Genomic DNA, 17,970 nt, shown 5'->3' on the forward strand with positions numbered 1-17,970 from the left:
ATATTTTAATTTTAGCCCAGTGAGACCCTTCTCGCGCTTCTGACCAGCAGAACCTTAATAAATTTATATATATATATACATATATATATATATATTTTTTTTTTTTTCTTTTTTTTGCAGTTTTTGGCCAGGGCTGGGTTTGAACCCGCCACCTCAGGCATATGGGGCCAGCGCCCTACCCCTTTGAGCCACAGGCGCTGCCCTAAATTTCTATATTTTTAAAAATTGTGGTAACAACACTTGAGATTTACTATTAAGATTTTTAGTAGTAGAAAACACTATTATTGACTATAGGCACAATATTTTATGAATATCTAGAATTCATTCATCTCCCATAATTTAAACTTTCTGTCAATTAAATTTGTGTTGCTCAGCTGGTAGGGTGCAAGCCACATACACCAGAGCTGGTGGGTTCCAATCCAGCCCCCGCCTGCCAAACAACAATGACAATTACAACCAAAAGCCCGGCTTTGTGGTGGGCGGCCTATAGTCCCAGCTACTTGGGAGGCTGAGGCAAGAGAATCACTCAAGTCCAAGAGTTTGAGGTTGCTGTGAGTGTGACGCCATGGCACTCTAGTGAGAATGTCTCAAAAATAAATAAATAAATAAATAAAAATAAAATAATAAATTTGTGTTGCTTTAAGGCACTAACTTAACTTGTTACAGCAGCAATAGGAAATACAGCACCTAATCCAGAGTCCCTCCTGAATTGCAGTTTGGTCCAATTGCTCTGATGTTTGCTTTCTCTTTGTCCCCTGGCTGTCAAATTTCCCTTCTCTCCCTTCACATCTACCACTTCCATGAAGACAGGGAATATGTCAAGTGAATATTGCTATTTCCAGCCTTTACAAAAGAGCCTAGTATTTATCAACCATTAATCAACTGTTAACCTTTTTAAAATTGAAACTCCGATTCCTAGTGTTCATCTTGTTTTACCAGTTAATACATTTGTTCAAAGTTTGCCTATGACAAGCCAAGAATTCTCAGTTCACTTTAGAAAGTAAGCAGATTCTAGCGGTTCCCTCTCCTTTTTGTTTTTAAGAGATAGGGTCTAGCTCTACAGCTAAGGCTGTAGTGCAGTGACCCAAAGCTCACTGCAACCTGCGCTCTAGCGATCCTCTGGTTCCCCAGGATGATCTATCAACTCCTCGGCTCAAGCGATCCCTCCGCCTCAGGGACTACAGGCGCGAGCCACCTTGCCCTCCTCCCTCTTAATTATTGCCTCCAGCTGGCGCACGCCTGTAGTACCAGCTACTGGAAAATTGAACCCAGGAGTTCCGGGCAGGAGTGAGCTATGATCACCCCACTGGGCGACAGAACAAGACCCCGTCTCTTAAATGTTTGGATATAATCTTGTGTCGTTTTGTGGGAGTGAAACCTTTTTGGATAAGCAGTTACAAATAAAACAGCACTGACCAAGGAAGTTTGAGAACCACCGATTTCAAAACTATCTAGAAAGCGTTTTAAGTACAGACTTCCAAACACTATCCAAACCTGCTGAATCAAATTTCCCGATGAGGGTGCTGGAAACCATAATTAACGAGTTTCATGTGTGACTCTTTGGCACGACGAAATGTGTGATCAGTCCGTTTGCCTCTAAATTACTACAGTATATAAACCACTGTCTTCCTTTCCCTTTAGACTCTAAGCTCCAGCCCCTCCAAGGTGAGTCTGTGCTCCGGTTCTCTCAGCGATCTCTCAAAATTAAGAGTCAGCAACAGCCAAGATTCCAGGCATAGGGGCTGAAAAGATGGTTTCTCCCGGATCGGGATCCCAGTCCCACAGTCATCACACACAAACCGGGAGCTCTGAGCAGGCCGGAAACGCACACGATGTTCCCCTTGCAGCTGGAAAACTGGAATATGCATTATGGAAACACATCGGACGGCGAACGCACGGGACAGGCTGCGGGCTTGGGCTGGAAGGGGCAAACACGCCCATCTTGTTTCTAGCAAGGTGGAAACCCCGCCCATCTGGCTGATGATGAAACCCGATTGGCCCTTCCTATCTCCGCCTTTTCCCCTTGACCCCACCCACACAGCGACGACGGACGATTGAAAGCGAGGGACCGAGCTCCGCCGGAAGTACTTCCCTGGGCGGAAGTTTCTGAGCGCCATATAGCGGAAGTGTGTCTGCTTCCGCTCTCTTTGGTCTCGGCCACAGACGCGCTATGGTGAGTTCTTTGCTGGGGTTCTTCGAATCGCGTTCCATCCTTGACTCCTGCGCCACGTTGGTTGCTATTCTTGGGGGGCTGGCAAGATTCCGGATAAGGGAAGCAGTTGGGCTCGAAGGGGGCATGCAGCGGCTCTCGAGAATCAGAAGAAAGACTCCTGACTGGTATCTGGGGTACAGAGTCTGTAATAGTAGAGCTGCAACCTCACTAGTTCATTTGGTTCGGGGTCTGACCTTTGGAGACCTCGCACAACTCGGCCTGCTGATGGAAGCTAAAGGAAAAAGTTAGGGTGCGTTTGGCTCTATGTAACAGAAGGGGCGGTCGGTGGTGGTGGTGGTGCTTGGCAGCAGGCTTCCTTAGATTTGGGGATAGATGTGAAAAGCAGTCTTTTGTCTGATACCTATGCCTTAGTTTGCTTATTTTTTTGGATGATGAAAGGGTAGATTTCTGAACACCGCAACACCTGCGGACGGCTTTAGCGTGAAATGCCACTTGCGGTCTCTGACTTGGCATTTGTGGGAAATTACAAAGTTTCAGCCCTTAGGATTATCTTTACATCTTACCGGTAGTTTTCCCTGAAAATGTTAAATCGAGGCGATTACCGGATTTCAGAACTGTTTTTAATTTACAGACGAAGGGAACGTCATCGTTTGGAAAGCGTCGGAATAAGACGCATACGTTGTGCCGCCGCTGTGGCTCTAAGGCCTACCACCTACAAAAGTCCACCTGTGGCAAATGTGGCTATCCTGCTAAGCGCAAGAGAAAGTGTAAGTAATGGTTTTTCAGGCCATCTTGTTCTGTTTGCATTGCACTAAAGTGAGGGCATGGCTTTGAACTGTATTTGGTACCTAACGTGTAACTTGTGCATTTGTGTGCTGGTGAAATGGCTTAACAAAATAATACGGACCCAATGAGGCCTTTTAAGTTGTGTGGAGGAGAAACCACTTGGAATCTTCCCTAAACTTGTGTTTTAGATAACTGGAGTGCCAAGGCTAAAAGAAGAAATACCACTGGGACTGGTCGGATGAGGCACCTAAAAATTGTGTACCGCAGATTCAGGTACAGTTTTTATGTTTTTGATCATAATTCGTTCTATGTGGTTGAATAAGAACCCTCGTGGTTTTCATGTCAAAAAGTTCCTGCCTTACTTAGTGGGGATAAGATGTTGGAAGCAACTTTTTTTCTTCCCTTACAACCTTAAGACCAGGTAATTTCGATTTTATTTAAAAAGTTTTCGAGTGTCTGCAGCATAGCTTGACTTGGACCACCAGTATGTTGGTATTTATCAGGACTATCTGCAACTCTTGATTGGTATGGTTTTTCTAGACAATAATGAATCAGGGGTGGTGCCCTTAGCTCAGTGGGTGGGCGCTGGGGTTTGGAAGCCAGCCAGGTCAGCTAAAACAATGATAACTGCAACAACAACAACAACATAGCCAGGCATTGTGGCTGGTGCCTGTAGTCCCAGCTACTTGGGAGGCTGAGCCAAGAGAATCACTAAGCCCCAGAGTTGGAGGTTGCTGTGAGCTGTAACCCAGTGGCACTCTACCTAGGGCGACAGCTTGAGACTGTCTCCAAAAAAAAAAAAAAAAAAGTGATGAGGTCTAAAGCAAGGCTTATTTGGGTCAACCTTCAGTTTTGTGGTGTTAGCCTACTCTACTGTAGAAAACTGTCCTAGGGGCTATTGCCTTACACATAGAAAGATAATCTTACAGTCTTGTTACTCAACAATATGGGACTTAGAGTGAGAGATGCAGAATCTCACCAGAGATTTAGCTGAGAATTTGCATTTTAACAAACTTTTAAAAGAACAGTTAAAGAAAGTGATGCACCCTGAGCTTTGAAGCTATGGACCCTCCTACAACTTAATCAATTCTTAGCTCTTGATACTGGTTGGATAATTCTTTGCTATTGGGCAGCAGTTCTCAACCTGTGGGTGGCGACCCTTTTGGGGTTGAACAACCCTTTCACAGGGGTTGCCTAAGACCATCCTGCTTATCAGATATTTACATTATGATTCATAACTGTAGCAAAATTACAGTTACAAAGTAGCAGCGAAAATATAATTTCATGGTTGGGGGTCACCACAACATGAGGAACTGTATTAAAGGGTCGCAGCATTAGGAAGGTTGAGAACCACTGGGGGTGGGTGGGGAATGTCCAGTGCAAAACAGGCTATTTTGCAGAATCTCTGGCATCTGTCCACCCTGAGTCCAGAGTATCCAGTTTTAAAAGGTAATAAGGCAGCTTGGGATTTGCAAGCACCCTTAGGTATGTTTGTTGAGCTAAAGTGACTTCTCTGTTTAAAGTCATTTATATAATTGTATGGGATTAGTGTTGAGTGGTCTGTTAGGTTAATGTAGTTAAGAGCACAAACTGAAGCCATACTGTAAGTTACATTAACGTGCTTTAATTCTCTCATCTTTAAAAGGGGATAGGTAGTTTTTATCTTTCTTACAGTAGGTCTGAGTGTGGGTTGAGCAGTTTAGAAAAATGTCTGCCATTAAACATGCTCTTTTTTTATTCTTTGGCTAAGGGAAAATAATTGGGATCTGTCCCTTCCTTAGCAAAGAGAGCTATTTTCACAAATATGTTTGGTTTCTAGGCAAGCGGGAACAAAAGAACAAGGCCTAGTGACCATTATGGCCAAATAAGTTTTGGGTCTTCTATTGGGATTTTAGTTAACTATATCCTAAAATAGATACCTTTAAACAGAAAGAAGTAAAGAGTAGCAGCTTATCAGTGATGTTGTAAAAATAAATGTCTGAACATATGAATTGCCATATTGATTTCAGCATTGGACTGAGATAAGCTCATTGAAATCTGCTTAACAAAGATTAAAATGTGTGCCTTGTTGCTGAAATAACTGTTCTTGTTTTTAATATGGTGCAGGCATGGATTCCGTGAAGGAACAACGCCTAAACCCAAGAGGGCAGCTGTTGCAGCATCCAGTTCATCTTAAGAATTTCAACAATTAGTCATGCAATAAATGTTTTGGTTTTTAAAAATCCATATCTGTGTGTTAAGGTATTTTTTAATTAGGCTTGCAGTATCAGCAAATTACTATAGATTTGGGAAATGAAACATCTTAATATTGGAATTACTAACTGTTGAACTGGGATTGTAACAGTGCTTAAGCTTATGAGAGAGACAACCAGATTCCGGGATTCCTTCAAGCAGATGACAGTGGACAATGTAAAAGAATATGGTGAGATGAGAACATGGATCATGGCATGTTAATCTCCTAGGGATTGGAGTATCAATGAGAATACAAAGGCTAAATGAATTGGTTCTTGAGCGGTAATCTTACTTAGTATCCATGGTGCCCATTTGGCACCTAGCATGTAGGCTGTGTGGAAGGTGGCTTACCTAAGTGAAGAATATGCAGAGTTTAAGAGAAAGAACCATGAAGTTGATTGAGTAGGAAATAAATAAAAGACAACTAAGTGTAAACCCTGAGGTTGATAGATTAAAGGCAGTGATAAAACTATTGGCAAATTTATTAAGGCGTTTTAAAAGGGGTAGTTGTTGGCCTTTTCTGTATTAAAGCACTGACTTTTTTGGTCATGCCTTAGTTCTGGTGATTTAAAGTGTGGAGACAAGGCCTACTTGGGAATGCTGAAGGGTAGGCACAAGGGAGCACAGATGCTGTAACAGCTACATAAAATAGTAATGTATGGGCAGCACCTGTGGCTCAAAGGAGTAGGGTGCTGGCTCCATATGCCGAAGGTGGCGAGTTCAAGCCCAGCCCCAGCCAAAAACTGCAAAAAAAAAAAAAAATAGTAATGTAGGCAAGCTATGCTGTCTAAATTTTAAGTTCCTGTTGTATTTAGGATAATCTGTGAGGTTTTTAACCTGTCTTTGAAAGGGTTTTTGTCTTTCCTGCCTCACCAATCTTAATTTTTATCACTTCCACTTGTAGATTCAGTGCTTTCTAAACTAGTAGTTAATTCACGCCCTTATCTTGCATTTTAATGCCCAATTCCGAGAAGTTAATATTCACACTTGTACAGAAGCTCCTGCTGTTCTGAATTCTATTGGGCTTCCTCCCTATAGATGAGACTAATTTCCTATCAGGATGTATGGTTCCTAGAGTCTAGTTGCCATTTGTTAAGTATGATTTTACTAACTTCTGTTCCTGTGTTCATTTGTATAGTAGGAGGCACAGAGTCTCACTTTATTGTCCTCAGTAGAAGGCTATGGCTTCACAGCTCACAGCAGCAACCTCCAAATCTAGGGCGTAAGTGATTGCCTCAGCCTCCTGAGTAGCTGGGACTACAGGCGCCCACCATAATGCCCGGCTGTTTTTTGTTGCAGTTTGGCCTGGGCCAGTTTCAAACCCGCCACCCTCGGTATATGGGGCTAGCGCCCTACCCACTGAGCCACAGGCACTGCCCAGTCAATGGATTCTAATAATGTGCCTGTGTGAACTAGTTTGTCTGATAACGGGCCTGAGGATTGGAGCTGAAGTTTGTGTTAAGAGTCCCACTTCAAAAGATGTCTGGGGCTGGTGCTGCACTTGCTGTATTGAGAGAAACCAGTAAGCTTGATCCAACATATGATGGGTCCCTAGCTATCATTGGGCGGAGAGGCTACACACTCAGATGGCTATAACCAGTGTATCAAAAATGAGATTTCAGGAATTTTGAGTGCCTCCTATCTTCGTGTATTGTTTAATTGCCCTTTTGGTTCCCTCCCCTCACATACATTATTTTATTTAGCATTTATAGGTTATTTATGTATACAACAAAAATGGAATCAATTATCAATTGATTTATCAATTCCATTTTTCAGGCTTTTTATGGCAGAATTGAATATTCTCCAGCAAATTTGCAATATTTTATTAATTTTTTTTGTAGACAGAGTCTCACTTTATCGCCCATGGTAGATAGCTAACAGCAACCTCCAAGTCCTGGGCTTAGGTGATTTTCTTGCCTCAGCCTCCCAAGTAGCTGGGACGACAGGCACCTGCCGTAACACCCGGCTATTTATTTTTGTTGTTGCAATTTGGCTGGGGCTGGGTTTGAACTTGGCCGGCCCCCTACTCGCTGAGCCATAGGCACTGCCCTAAATTTGCAATATTTTAGGCGTTGGTATATTTTTTGAATGGAAAATTAGGAAATGTTACTACATTGCCAGTCCATCAAGTGAAAGCAGACTTCCAGAAGACTGAGTGATAATAGCCTTGAAAGACTGTCAAGTTGGCCAACTTTCTGTGGGTATGGAAAGCAGGGGAAGTTTGGCCAGTTTTGGTGTGAGAAGTTACGAACTGCAGAGGTTCCCTGACTCCTGTGTACTGTGTACCCAACCCAACACAGCTACCTCACACTCCTGCTAACTTCTGTTCCTGTGTTTTGTAGGTGTATGCAGTTAGGATAGTTACTTGCTGATTCTCAAAACAACACCCAATTGTGAACTTAATGCTTGATTTTTTTTTTTTTTTTTGAGACAGTCTCTCTTTGTTCCCCTGGGCTGAGTTCTGTGGAGTCATATCTCCCAGCAATTTGAAACTCCTGGGCTCAAGCATTGATGCTCTTGCCTCAGGCTCCTGAGTAGCTGGGACTACAGGTGCTGGCCGCAACTCCTGAGCTCAAGCAATCCACCTGCCTCAGTTTCCCAGAGTGCTGGACTATAGGTGCGAACCACCGTGCCCGGCCTCCGATTTTTACTTGAAAGACAGCAGTGGATCTAGGATTCAAATTCTAGTCCCTTAACTGGCTTGTTCTACCTTCCACCTTCATTAAACTCCAAGAAAGATCCAGTTATGTTTGTTGGAGTGTTGTCCTCCATGTCTGTCTTTAATAGCACTTAGTTGTGCCTTGTCATAGTTATGTTACAGGTATCCATTATGTTTTAAACATTGGAGCAGAAATCATGATTTATCTTTTTTGCAGTGTTAGGTATAAGTTTGCAAAAACGTTAACTTTATTTTTTCTGTTTCTCAAATGCTGTAGTGTACTTTTCAGTCCTCTGTGCTTTACCCACTACTTGAAATGCTTCTCCCCCACCACCACTTATGGCTCCCCATCCCCAACAGTTTGGAAAGTCAGGGAACATTGCCTTTTATTCTTTCTGACTTTGCCGAAGCCAGAGGTTGATTTGCCATGAACCAACAAATACAGCAGGGAACTAGGGTACTTACTTTCACAAGTAATTGGTTATGTTCTGTTAAGTTACAAAAGTACTGAGGCTGCTGGGTTCAGTGGCTGACACCTGTAATCCTAGTGCTTTGGGAGCCCCAGGTCAGAGGATCATTTGGGGCCAGGAGTGAGACCAGCCTGGGCAACATAGACCCTGTCTTGACCCTCCTATTTTTTTTTTTTTTTTATTGTTGGGGATTCATTGAGGGTACAATAAACCAGGTTACACTATTGCAATTGTTAGGCAAAGTCCCTCTTGCAATCATGTCTTGCCCCCAGAGCTGAGCATACTGCTATATGCCTGTAGTCCCACTTACTGAGGCAAGAAGATTGCTTGAGCCAGCAATTTGATGTTGTAGTGAGCTATGATGATACCATTGTACTCTAGCCTAGGTGACAAGAGTGAGGACCTGTCTCAAAAAAAATTTTTAAAAAGCATAGGAGGTAATAGAAAGGTTGAGACTCTGGCATTTAAAACCTTTGGGAACCGTACCTTAATTTTATCTCCCATAGGAACTATGCCCTGCACTTAATAGTAAACAATCAGTAGTAAAACAAAGATTGATTCATTTAGTAAACTTTATTGAACTCCTAAGGCTTGGGTGTAATGAAGTTGAAAAGTACAATTTCTGTCCCTAAGAAATTATCCTGTAGTTGAGACACAGATGAACAACAATGATAGATTGTTCGTATGTGTGCTGTGATGGATAAACGTATAGGTTGCTGTGCCTGCATTGAAAAGGAGTGTTGATAGGTGAAAAGAGGCAAAGGTTTACTTTGAATCAGGAAGGATTGAAAGGAATTATAGTAAAATAGGAGTTACCTGACTTTGCCAGCTCTGGTTAGTGATAACCAGTCAAAGCAGGACATAACCATGAAACTGCAGATATTGTAGTTTGTTGGGTGAGGGGTGAGTAAAGAAGAAGCAATGATCAAATCATGAAGGGTTTAGTTTAAAGACAGTGATAGTCATTGAGGATTTTAAGAAAGTATTAGGATAGTTACCATTTTAGCAAGATTAATGTGGAAGGTGTTGGTGTATATGTGATGCGTCTTGTTTTTTTGGAGACAGTCTTAAGTCACCCTTTGTGGAGTGCTGTAGTGTCATAGCTCACAGCAACCTCAAACTCTGGGGCTGAAATGATTCTCTTGCCTCACCCTCCCAAGTAGCTAGGACTACAGGCACTCTACTGTTTTTAGAGACAAAGTCTTCGCTCTGTCTGAGGCTGGCCTGGAACCTGTGAGCACAGGCAGTCCATCCGCCTAGGCCTCCCAGAGTGCTAGGATTACATGTGTGAGCCACAGTGCCAGGCTCTGTTGTGATGAGTCTTGAAGCTGGAAAACCAGGCAACAGGTTCTTTAAACTATTTATATGAAAACCCACAAAGACATGGATTAAGGCAGTGTCAGCGAGACTGACTTTATCCTACAATGTGTGAGGATTACATGAGATCATATATATGAAAATAATAGCATTGTATCTAATGCAGCAAACTGCAAAAATATCAGGGAAACAGGAGTCTTTAGGATACCTTTTTGAGTTTCTAGACTAGGGCATTAGAATATAGAATGATAAGTAATATAGGATAGAGGTAATTGGGAAAATACTAAAGTTGGGATTTGTTGATGCTAGCTCAGGGGTTCTCAGACTTTTTAAACAGGGGCCAGTTCACTGTCCCTCAGACCATTGGAGGGCCAGACTATAGTTTAAAAAAAAAAAAATCTGAACAAATTCCTATGCACACTGCACATTACCTTATTTTGAAGTAAACAAAATGGGAACAAATACAATGACACCACCTCATGTGGCCTGCAGGCTGTGGTTTGAGGATCCCTGTAGACTAGCTAGTGGGACACGAAAAGGAAGTATCTAGGAGGTAGTTGAGATGGAAAGGCAGGACTGGAGATCTACATTTGGAAATAAACACAATTATGAATAGACATTGATTTTAAGTGTTAGAAGGTGGAGATGATAGAAGCACGAGGACGTAGTGATGGCGCAGTGTGGGAAGCATTTAGAAGTCAGCAAGAAAAGACATTCAGTTTGTTGACGAGCTTCAGTGATATCTTTGACTCAGTAATTGTTGAATCAATTGGAGAATATACAAACTCCAAAAAGAAAAAGTGATTTGGAGATGCTCAAAGAAAGATTTGGGGAGATATCTGTCAGAGATAAGAGTGGAGAGAGTTTATTTATTTGTTCAACATACACATAAAGTTTGTGTGAAATTTGGTACATTAAACTATTTTAAATTGTACACGAACTTTATGGCCACCTTGTATTATGTACGGTACACCTAATATGTACGAAACCATGCTAAAGGTATAGTGAGAGCAAAAACAGACATGGTCCTGGGCGGCGCCTGTGGCTCAAAGGAGTAGGGCGCCGGCCCCATATACCAGAAGTGGTGGGTTCAGGCCCAGCCCTGGCCAAACTGCCCACCCCCCCCCCCAAAAAAAAAAAGACATGGTCCCTGTCCTCTTGAAGTTGATAGTCAACTCCAGTGGTTGTAGAATGAGCCCAGGAACTAGAATAGAGTTGATTAAAACACTAAGGAGATTGAGGGAGGACTCAATCATATGTGGCTGAGGCCAAAGAGAATGAAGATATCTAAAAAAAAGACTGGATTTGGCTAAATTTAGGTTAGTGTTTAACTTTCATAAACCTCGTGTTTCAGTAGAGTATCAAGGAGAAAAAGCAGTTTGCCAATGGTTCAAGGTAGATCAGGTAATGAGGAGTAGGGAATTTAGTTAAAAAAATAAAACCTAGACACTATTTAGCCTAGGGTTTCCTTCTGTTTTTATTGACTACAGAACCCCTTCATTCACCAAGCAAATTTTTCTTCAGTGATCTCTGTCAGAAAGCGGTGCTAGGCCCAGGAGATGGCATGGCAAACTAGACAAGGACTCTGCTCTGACAGATCTCAGTCGCGTGCATGCACTGTATGTGACAGGTGATTGATAGATAATAGACAATTTCACATAGTGATAGGTGCATAAAGGTGAAGATACTATGGGCGTGATAGGGGAAAGGGAGAACCTTCAAGGTAAAGACACCTGAGTGGCTCCACATTTTTTGAGTTTTGAGTTGGTTGCAAAATTTAACCTTGGCTGTAATTAGTGGAAACTTTACTGATAGCAAATATTCATGTATGAAAAGCAAAGTAATACATTATAGAATTATTTTACTTAAGGTCTTGTTTCAGAGAACTTTTTTACATTAGTATGTGTCATATTTAGCTTCTTTTTTTTTTCTTTTGCAGTTTTTTTTTTTTTGTTTGTTTGTTTGTTTTGTTTTTTTCTTTCCAGCCAGGGCCAGGTTTGAATCACCACCTCTGGTATATGGGGCTGGCGCCTTACACCTTGAGCCACGGGCGCCACCCTCTTGTTTTTTTTTTTTTTTGGTAAACAAAGGAGTTTGGGTCACAATCTAAGAGAAGCACAGGGCAGAGATTATGAATAAACCTCAGGAACTAAGAATGGAGCAGTCAGGGCTGGGCATGGTGGCTCATGCCTATAATCCTAGCATTCTGGGAAGCTGAGGCAGATGGATCTCCTGAGCTCACGAGTTTGAGACCAGCCTGAGCAAGAGTAAAACCCCATCTAAAAATAGCTGGGCATTGTGGGTGCCTGTAGTCCAAGCTGCATGGGAGGCTGAGGCAAGAGAATCACTTAAGCCCAAGAGTTTGAGGTTGCTGTGAGCTATGACGCCACAGTACTCTACCAGGGTGAACCAAAAGCTTTCTTGTAAGTGGAGGGTTGTTTTGACAAGGAAAATTGTAATGAAAAAATGGTTTTCAGGAGGTGCCTATGGCTCAACAGAGTAGGGCGTCAGCCCCATATGCTGGAGGTGGCGCGTTCAAGCCCAGCCCCAGCCAAAAACTGCAAAAAAAAGAAAAAATGGTTCTCAGGCATACACGTTTGTAGACTAGGCATGGTGTGTGGAATGAGATCAAAACATAACTTTTTATTTTTGTGTCTTTATAGAGTGGGACTATACCCCAGTGCCCTATAATGAACAAGACTTGACCTAAACCATGCATTTTTAGATTACTAACAGATAATTATTTTTAAAAATCTTCATCATGATAAATGTAAAGACCGTCTTACTTCAGTAAGTTAAACGTTCAGATCTATGTAATAGTTGAAAGTTGAGACTGACTTAACTTTTAGTCTGGGACAGCTTTGGCTGGAAGCTGGCAGAGTAGATGCAGTTTCACTCCTCAACAGGATTAAAGGGTAAATAGGAGAGAGGTGAAGACATGGGGTGATTCTTCCTTGGCTGAGTGGCTGCACCTTCTCCTGGTCCTAGGAGATAATTAAGATGACTTTCTTTCTCTTGGTCCTTGACTGACTTGTTTGGAGGCTCCCTGCTGGGTTACCACTCCTGGTTACCTTCTATCCAATGGACTATGTCAATTCAAAATAGTTTTTTGTGATTCCTCGTATTTGACCTCCTTTATCTTGAGGTTTTCTTCTGGGGGCCCTATTGACAGCATCAAGATTATTCCTTGCTGGCTTTTTGTCCTGTATGGCCCACCATTGGTCCTGAGGAAACATTCCCACTTCCTGAACATACTCTGAGGAGATCTCATTCAGCAGCCCTCACCCATCTTGACCAAAACAGTTGTAGGAAACTCATTTCAAAGCTCTGTAAATGGTTCCCTTGAAGTTCCTTTCATTAAGTTTAGAGCTAGAAGGTAATAATCCTCATTTCCAAGAATGTTTAATTGAACATTTACAATTCTCTTCAAAGAAATGTTCCATCAGTCTTTACCCTCTGTGTCCTTGATTTGACCAAGGATTCCAAAAATTGACTAGGTTTTATTTTACATTTTGTTTGGGGTGGGGCATCTGAGTGACTGTTTTGGTAGTTCTGTGAAACAGGAAGAATCTTATTTTGATAAGAGTGCTACACAAATAAACTGCCAGTAATGTACTTTTTTTGCCTTCAAAATGTTTAAAATTATTTTAACTTCTGAGTTGCTATATGTATAAAATTAGTAAGTTCTTTAGGGAAAAGTTCACTTTAAAAAAGACATCTAGTTGGGTGGCGCCTGTGGCTCAGTGAGTAGGGTACTGGCCCCGTATACCGAGAGTGGTGGGTTTGAACCTGGCCTTGGCCAAACTGCAACAAAAAAATAGCCTAACATTGTGGCGGGCGCCTGTAGTCCCAGTTGCTCGGGAGGCTGAGGCAAGAGAATTGCCTAAGCCTAAGAGCTGGAGGTTGCTGTGAGCTATGACACAATGGCACTCAACTGAGGACAATAATGTGAGACTCTGTCTCTAAAAATAATAATCATAAAAAGACATCTAGTAAAATGTACAAGAGAAAGGTCCAACTTCCTCAAGACTCCTGAGTTATATGTATAAAATTAGTAAGTGCTTTAGGGAAAAATTCACTTTAAAAAAGACAACTAATGTACAAGAGAAAGGTCCAACTTCCTCAAGTGAAGGCAGGTGTTAGAGGTGGCTGAGAAGGAAGAGGCCAAGTGGCAATGGAACAGAACCACTCTGGGTGAATGTGAGGAAAGGAAAGGGTTAGTTCAGCCGCCACCTCCATGAGGAGAAGGCATAGTCAAAGCGGAAACTACTTATGGTCTCTGTGTCACAAGGAAGCAGCCCCCAGAGGAGAAGCAGCTGCCCAAGGGAGGCAAAGCAGCAAGCCTCAGAGAGAAGTATTGTCTTATTAGAGAGAGAGCACTGGGGAGAGAAACCTTTGGGAATATACCCCTTGAGGTAACAGAGCATGGCATAGTGCTTTTAAAACTGCAACATACTAAAGATGGTTTAATATAGCTCTTTTGTTTTGGAGAAGAGAAAAATAAGGTATAGCGATTTTTTTTTGTTTGTTTGTTAAAGGTATATATATATTTTCTTTCTCTGACAGCAATGAGTATTGTTAGAATGCATCCTTTTAATAAAGATACCATACAAGGAAAGATTGTAGCAAATTTGTCTTAGATAGAATCCACATGCATCTATGACCTGGATGCAGAACCACAGTGCTAATCATATATCATAAAGTACAGAGGTCTAAGATGCCATTCACATATAAAATTTTAGTACTAGACTAACTCAACTAAAGGGTAATAGCAAGCCATTTCCCAGTAAGTTTTCACTAGAGCAAATTTGACTTTTCCTGCTCCCCCAATACACACACACACAAAGTTGTATCGGAGAACATATGTGGTAAAATCATCAAGAATTTTAAAATTTTTGAACAGTTTTGGCTTGGCGCCTGTAGCTCAAGTGGCTAAGTGCCAGCCACATACAACAGAGCTGGCAGTTTCGAGTCCAGCCTGGGCCTGCCAAACAACAATGACAACTACAACCAAAAAATAGCCAGGCCTTCTGGTAAGCACCTGTAGTCCCAGCTACGTGGGAGGCTGAGGCAAGAGAATCGCTTAAGCCCAGGATTTGGAGGTTCCTGTGATGCTATAGCACTCTACTCAGGGTGACAGGTTGAGGCTCTGTCTCAAAAAAAACACAAAAAACACTTCTTGAAAAGTTTTAATATTTTTTGTTTGTTTGAGACAGAATCTCATGTTATCTCCCTTAGTAGAGTGCTGTAGCATCATAGCTCACAGCTACCTCAAACTCCTGGGCTTAAGCGATTCTCTTGCCTCAGCCTCCCAAGTAGCTGGGACTGCAGCTGCCCACAATGCCGGCTATTTTTAGAGATGGGGTCTTGCTTTGGCTGGTCTTGAACCTGTGTGCTCAGGCAATCCACCCGCCTCAGCCTCCTAGAGTGTTAGGATTACAGGTGAGCCACCTCGCCTGGCCTACCCATATGTGGTCAATTGATTTTTAACAAAATGCAGAGGTAATTCACTTGAGAAAGAATAGTCTTTTCAACAAATAGTGCTGGTTGACTCCGTGCCTGTAGCTCAGTGGTTACTGCGCCAGCCAGCCACATACACCAGGGCTGGCAGGTTCCAGTCCGGCCCAGGCCTGCTAAAGAACAATGACAACTACAATTAAAAAAAAAAAAATAGCTGGGTGGCGCCTGTGGCTCAGTCGGTAGGGCGCCGGCCCCATATACCGAGGGTGGCGGGTTCAAACCCGGCCCGGGCCAAACTGCAACCAATCAATAGCCAGGCATTGTGGCGGGCGCCTGAGGCAAGAGAATCGCTTAAGCCCAGGAGTTGGAGGTTGCTGTGAGCTGTGTGAGCCCATGGCACTCTACCGAGGGCCATAGGGTGAGACTCTGTCTCTACAAAAGAAAAAATAGCCGGGCGTCGTGGCAGGCGCCTGTAGTCCCAGCTACTTGGGAGGATGAGGCAAGAGAATCACTTAAGCCCAAGAGTTTGAGGTTGCTGTGAGCTGTGACACTACAGCACTCTCAAGGGTGACATAGTGAGACCCTGTCTCAAAAAAAAAAAAAAAAGTGAAATAGTGCTGGAACAAATAGATATCCATATGTAACAAATGGAAATAAAAAATATCAAACCTTGCCTTGTATCATTAAGTGAAGATGGATCAAAAATCTAAATGTAGGGCAGCGCCTGTGGCTCAAAGGGGTAGGGTGCTGGTCCCATATGTCAGAGGTGGCGGGTTCAAACCCAGCCCTGGCCAAAAACTGCAAAATAAATCTAAATGTAAAATATAAAACTATAAAATCTATGAGAACAACAGGAAGAAAATCTATGTAATCTTGGTTAGGCAAAAATTTCTTAGATATGACATAGGAGGCACAACCTACAAAAGAAAAAATTGATACATTAAACTTTACCAAAATTATTCAAAAGACACAAGAAAATGAATATAAATAAAAGCAAACTTTCTTTTTTTTTTTTGAGACAGAGTTTCACTATGTTGCCCTCGGTAGAATGCCCTGGTGTCACAGCTCACAGCAACCTCCAACTCTTGGGCTTAACGGATTCTCTTGCCTCAGCCTCCTAAGTAGCTGGGACTACAGGCGACCACCACAAGGTCCGGCTATTTTTTTGTTGAAGTTGATGAGCTGGCCTGGGCTGGATTCGAACCCACCACCCTGGGGTGTATGGCCAGCATCCTTACTCACTGAGCTACGGGTGCTGAGCCAAAACCAAATTTTTTAAGTGGGCAAAAGATTTGAACAGATAATTCACCCAAGAATAAATGTGCATGACAAACACATAAAAAGATGCTCCACATCATTAGTCATTCAGGCAATGCACTTTGAAACCACAATACAGTAATAGCACTTCACATCTTTTATTTGTTTATTTAGAAAGAGAGACTCATTCTGTTTCCCAGGCTAGAGGACCATGGCGTTAGCTAGCTCACAGCAACCTCAAATTCCAGGCTTCAAGCTATCCTCTTGCCTTAGCCTCCTGAGTAACTGGGACTACAGGTGAGCACCACCCAGCCTGGCAATTTCTTTTTTCTTTCTATTTTTAGTAGAGATAGGTCTCACTCTTGCTCAGGTTGCTAATGAGAACTCCTGAGCTCAAGGGATCTCCCCTCCATTGCACCCAGCTACTTTATGTATTTTAGAATGCCTAAAGTAAAAAATAAACAAGATAAAAATACCAAATGACAATGAGAAAGAACTGGAATGCTCATTCTTTGCTGGTAGAAATGCAAACTTGTATGGGTCCCTTGAAAAAAATCTGGCTACTTCCTATAAAGTTAATAATACAGTTACTAGACAATACTAGCAATTCTACTCTTTAAGTATATTTATACAAAAAAGTAAAACAGAGGGTAGTGCCTGTGGCTCAAAGGAGTAGGGTGCCGGCCCCATATACCAGAGGTGGTGGGTTCAAACCCAGCCCTGGCCAAAAACTGCAAAAAAAAAAAAAAAAAAATAATAATAATAATAAAATAAAATAAAAATAAAATAGAAAGATCAAGACCTCTATATGAATGTTTATAACAAAAACTAAAAAAACCCAAAAATTTTAACTAAAGGATAAGTATATTTTGGTATAAGCATTCAATGGAATGCAGTTCACCAATAAGTAATAAATTACTGATAGACATAACTCAACATGGATGAGTCTTAGAATGGTTATGCTGAGTGAAAGGAGTTGGATGCAAAAGGCTACATATTGTATGATTCTCTTTATATGACACTCTGAAAAGGACAGACTATCAGGAAAGAAAAAAGCTTAAGGAGTATTTTGGGGCCATGGAAGTATTCTGTATCTTTATGGTGATGGTAGTTACAAACTGCATATATTTTTCAAAACTCATTCAACTCTACACATAAAAAGGCTTAATCTTAGTGTATATAAATTACACTTTAATAAACTTGTCTTAGAAGATTAAGGGAAGCTCTAACAATGGAGCAATAACTTCAGAATTCTCAAGGAAATTCTTTTTAATTTAAAATTTTATATTCAGGGTGGCACCTCTGGCTCAAAGGAGTAGGGCACCAGCCCCATATACTGGAGGTGGCGGGTTCAAACCCAGCCCCGGCCAAAAAAAAAGAAAAACCTAAAATTTTATATTCAGCCAAACTGTAAAGTGTAAGGTAGAATAAAGATTTCCAGCACATGTGCTTTGGAAAATTTACTTTCTTGAGCTTTTCTTATAAAACTACTGGTGGGACATGTTTCTCCCAAAATGGGGGAAGGCAGGAAACAAAACCAAAACGAACATGAGGAAAATCATTGGTGTACACATGAATGAATGAATGCAACAATGAATCCAACATAAGAGAAAGGG

The 17,970-nt window shown here is 41.9% G+C and overlaps 1 protein-coding gene and 1 non-coding gene across 2 annotated transcripts; both read left to right on the top strand.

Annotated features, from left to right (window-relative positions):
* Positions 1–2,091: 2,091 nt before the first annotated feature.
* Positions 2,092–5,182, top strand: RPL37 (ribosomal protein L37). Its single transcript, XM_053591704.1, has 4 exons — positions 2,092–2,173; positions 2,805–2,940; positions 3,148–3,232; positions 5,066–5,182. Exons 1-4 carry the CDS (start codon positions 2,171–2,173, stop codon positions 5,133–5,135), a joined length of 294 nt encoding a protein of 97 aa, XP_053447679.1. The 5' UTR covers positions 2,092–2,170; the 3' UTR covers positions 5,136–5,182.
* LOC128593364 (small nucleolar RNA SNORD72) lies at positions 4,907–4,987 on the top strand. Its single transcript, XR_008382338.1, has one exon. It is a non-coding gene; the product is annotated as a small nucleolar RNA SNORD72 (small nucleolar RNA).
* Positions 5,183–17,970: the final 12,788 nt, after the last annotated feature.

This window comes from Nycticebus coucang, chromosome 1, assembly GCF_027406575.1.
Source record: "Nycticebus coucang isolate mNycCou1 chromosome 1, mNycCou1.pri, whole genome shotgun sequence".
Classification (NCBI taxonomy): domain Eukaryota; kingdom Metazoa; phylum Chordata; class Mammalia; order Primates; family Lorisidae; genus Nycticebus; species Nycticebus coucang.

Bases quoted from the DNA above. Each gene is read 5' to 3' on its own strand.
- RPL37 (XM_053591704.1), top strand. The intron at 2,941-3,147 runs GTAAGTAATGGT...CTTGTGTTTTAG, and splicing joins TGCTAAGCGCAAGAGAAAGT to ATAACTGGAGTGCCAAGGCT. The intron at 3,233-5,065 runs GTACAGTTTTTA...AATATGGTGCAG, and splicing joins ATTGTGTACCGCAGATTCAG to GCATGGATTCCGTGAAGGAA.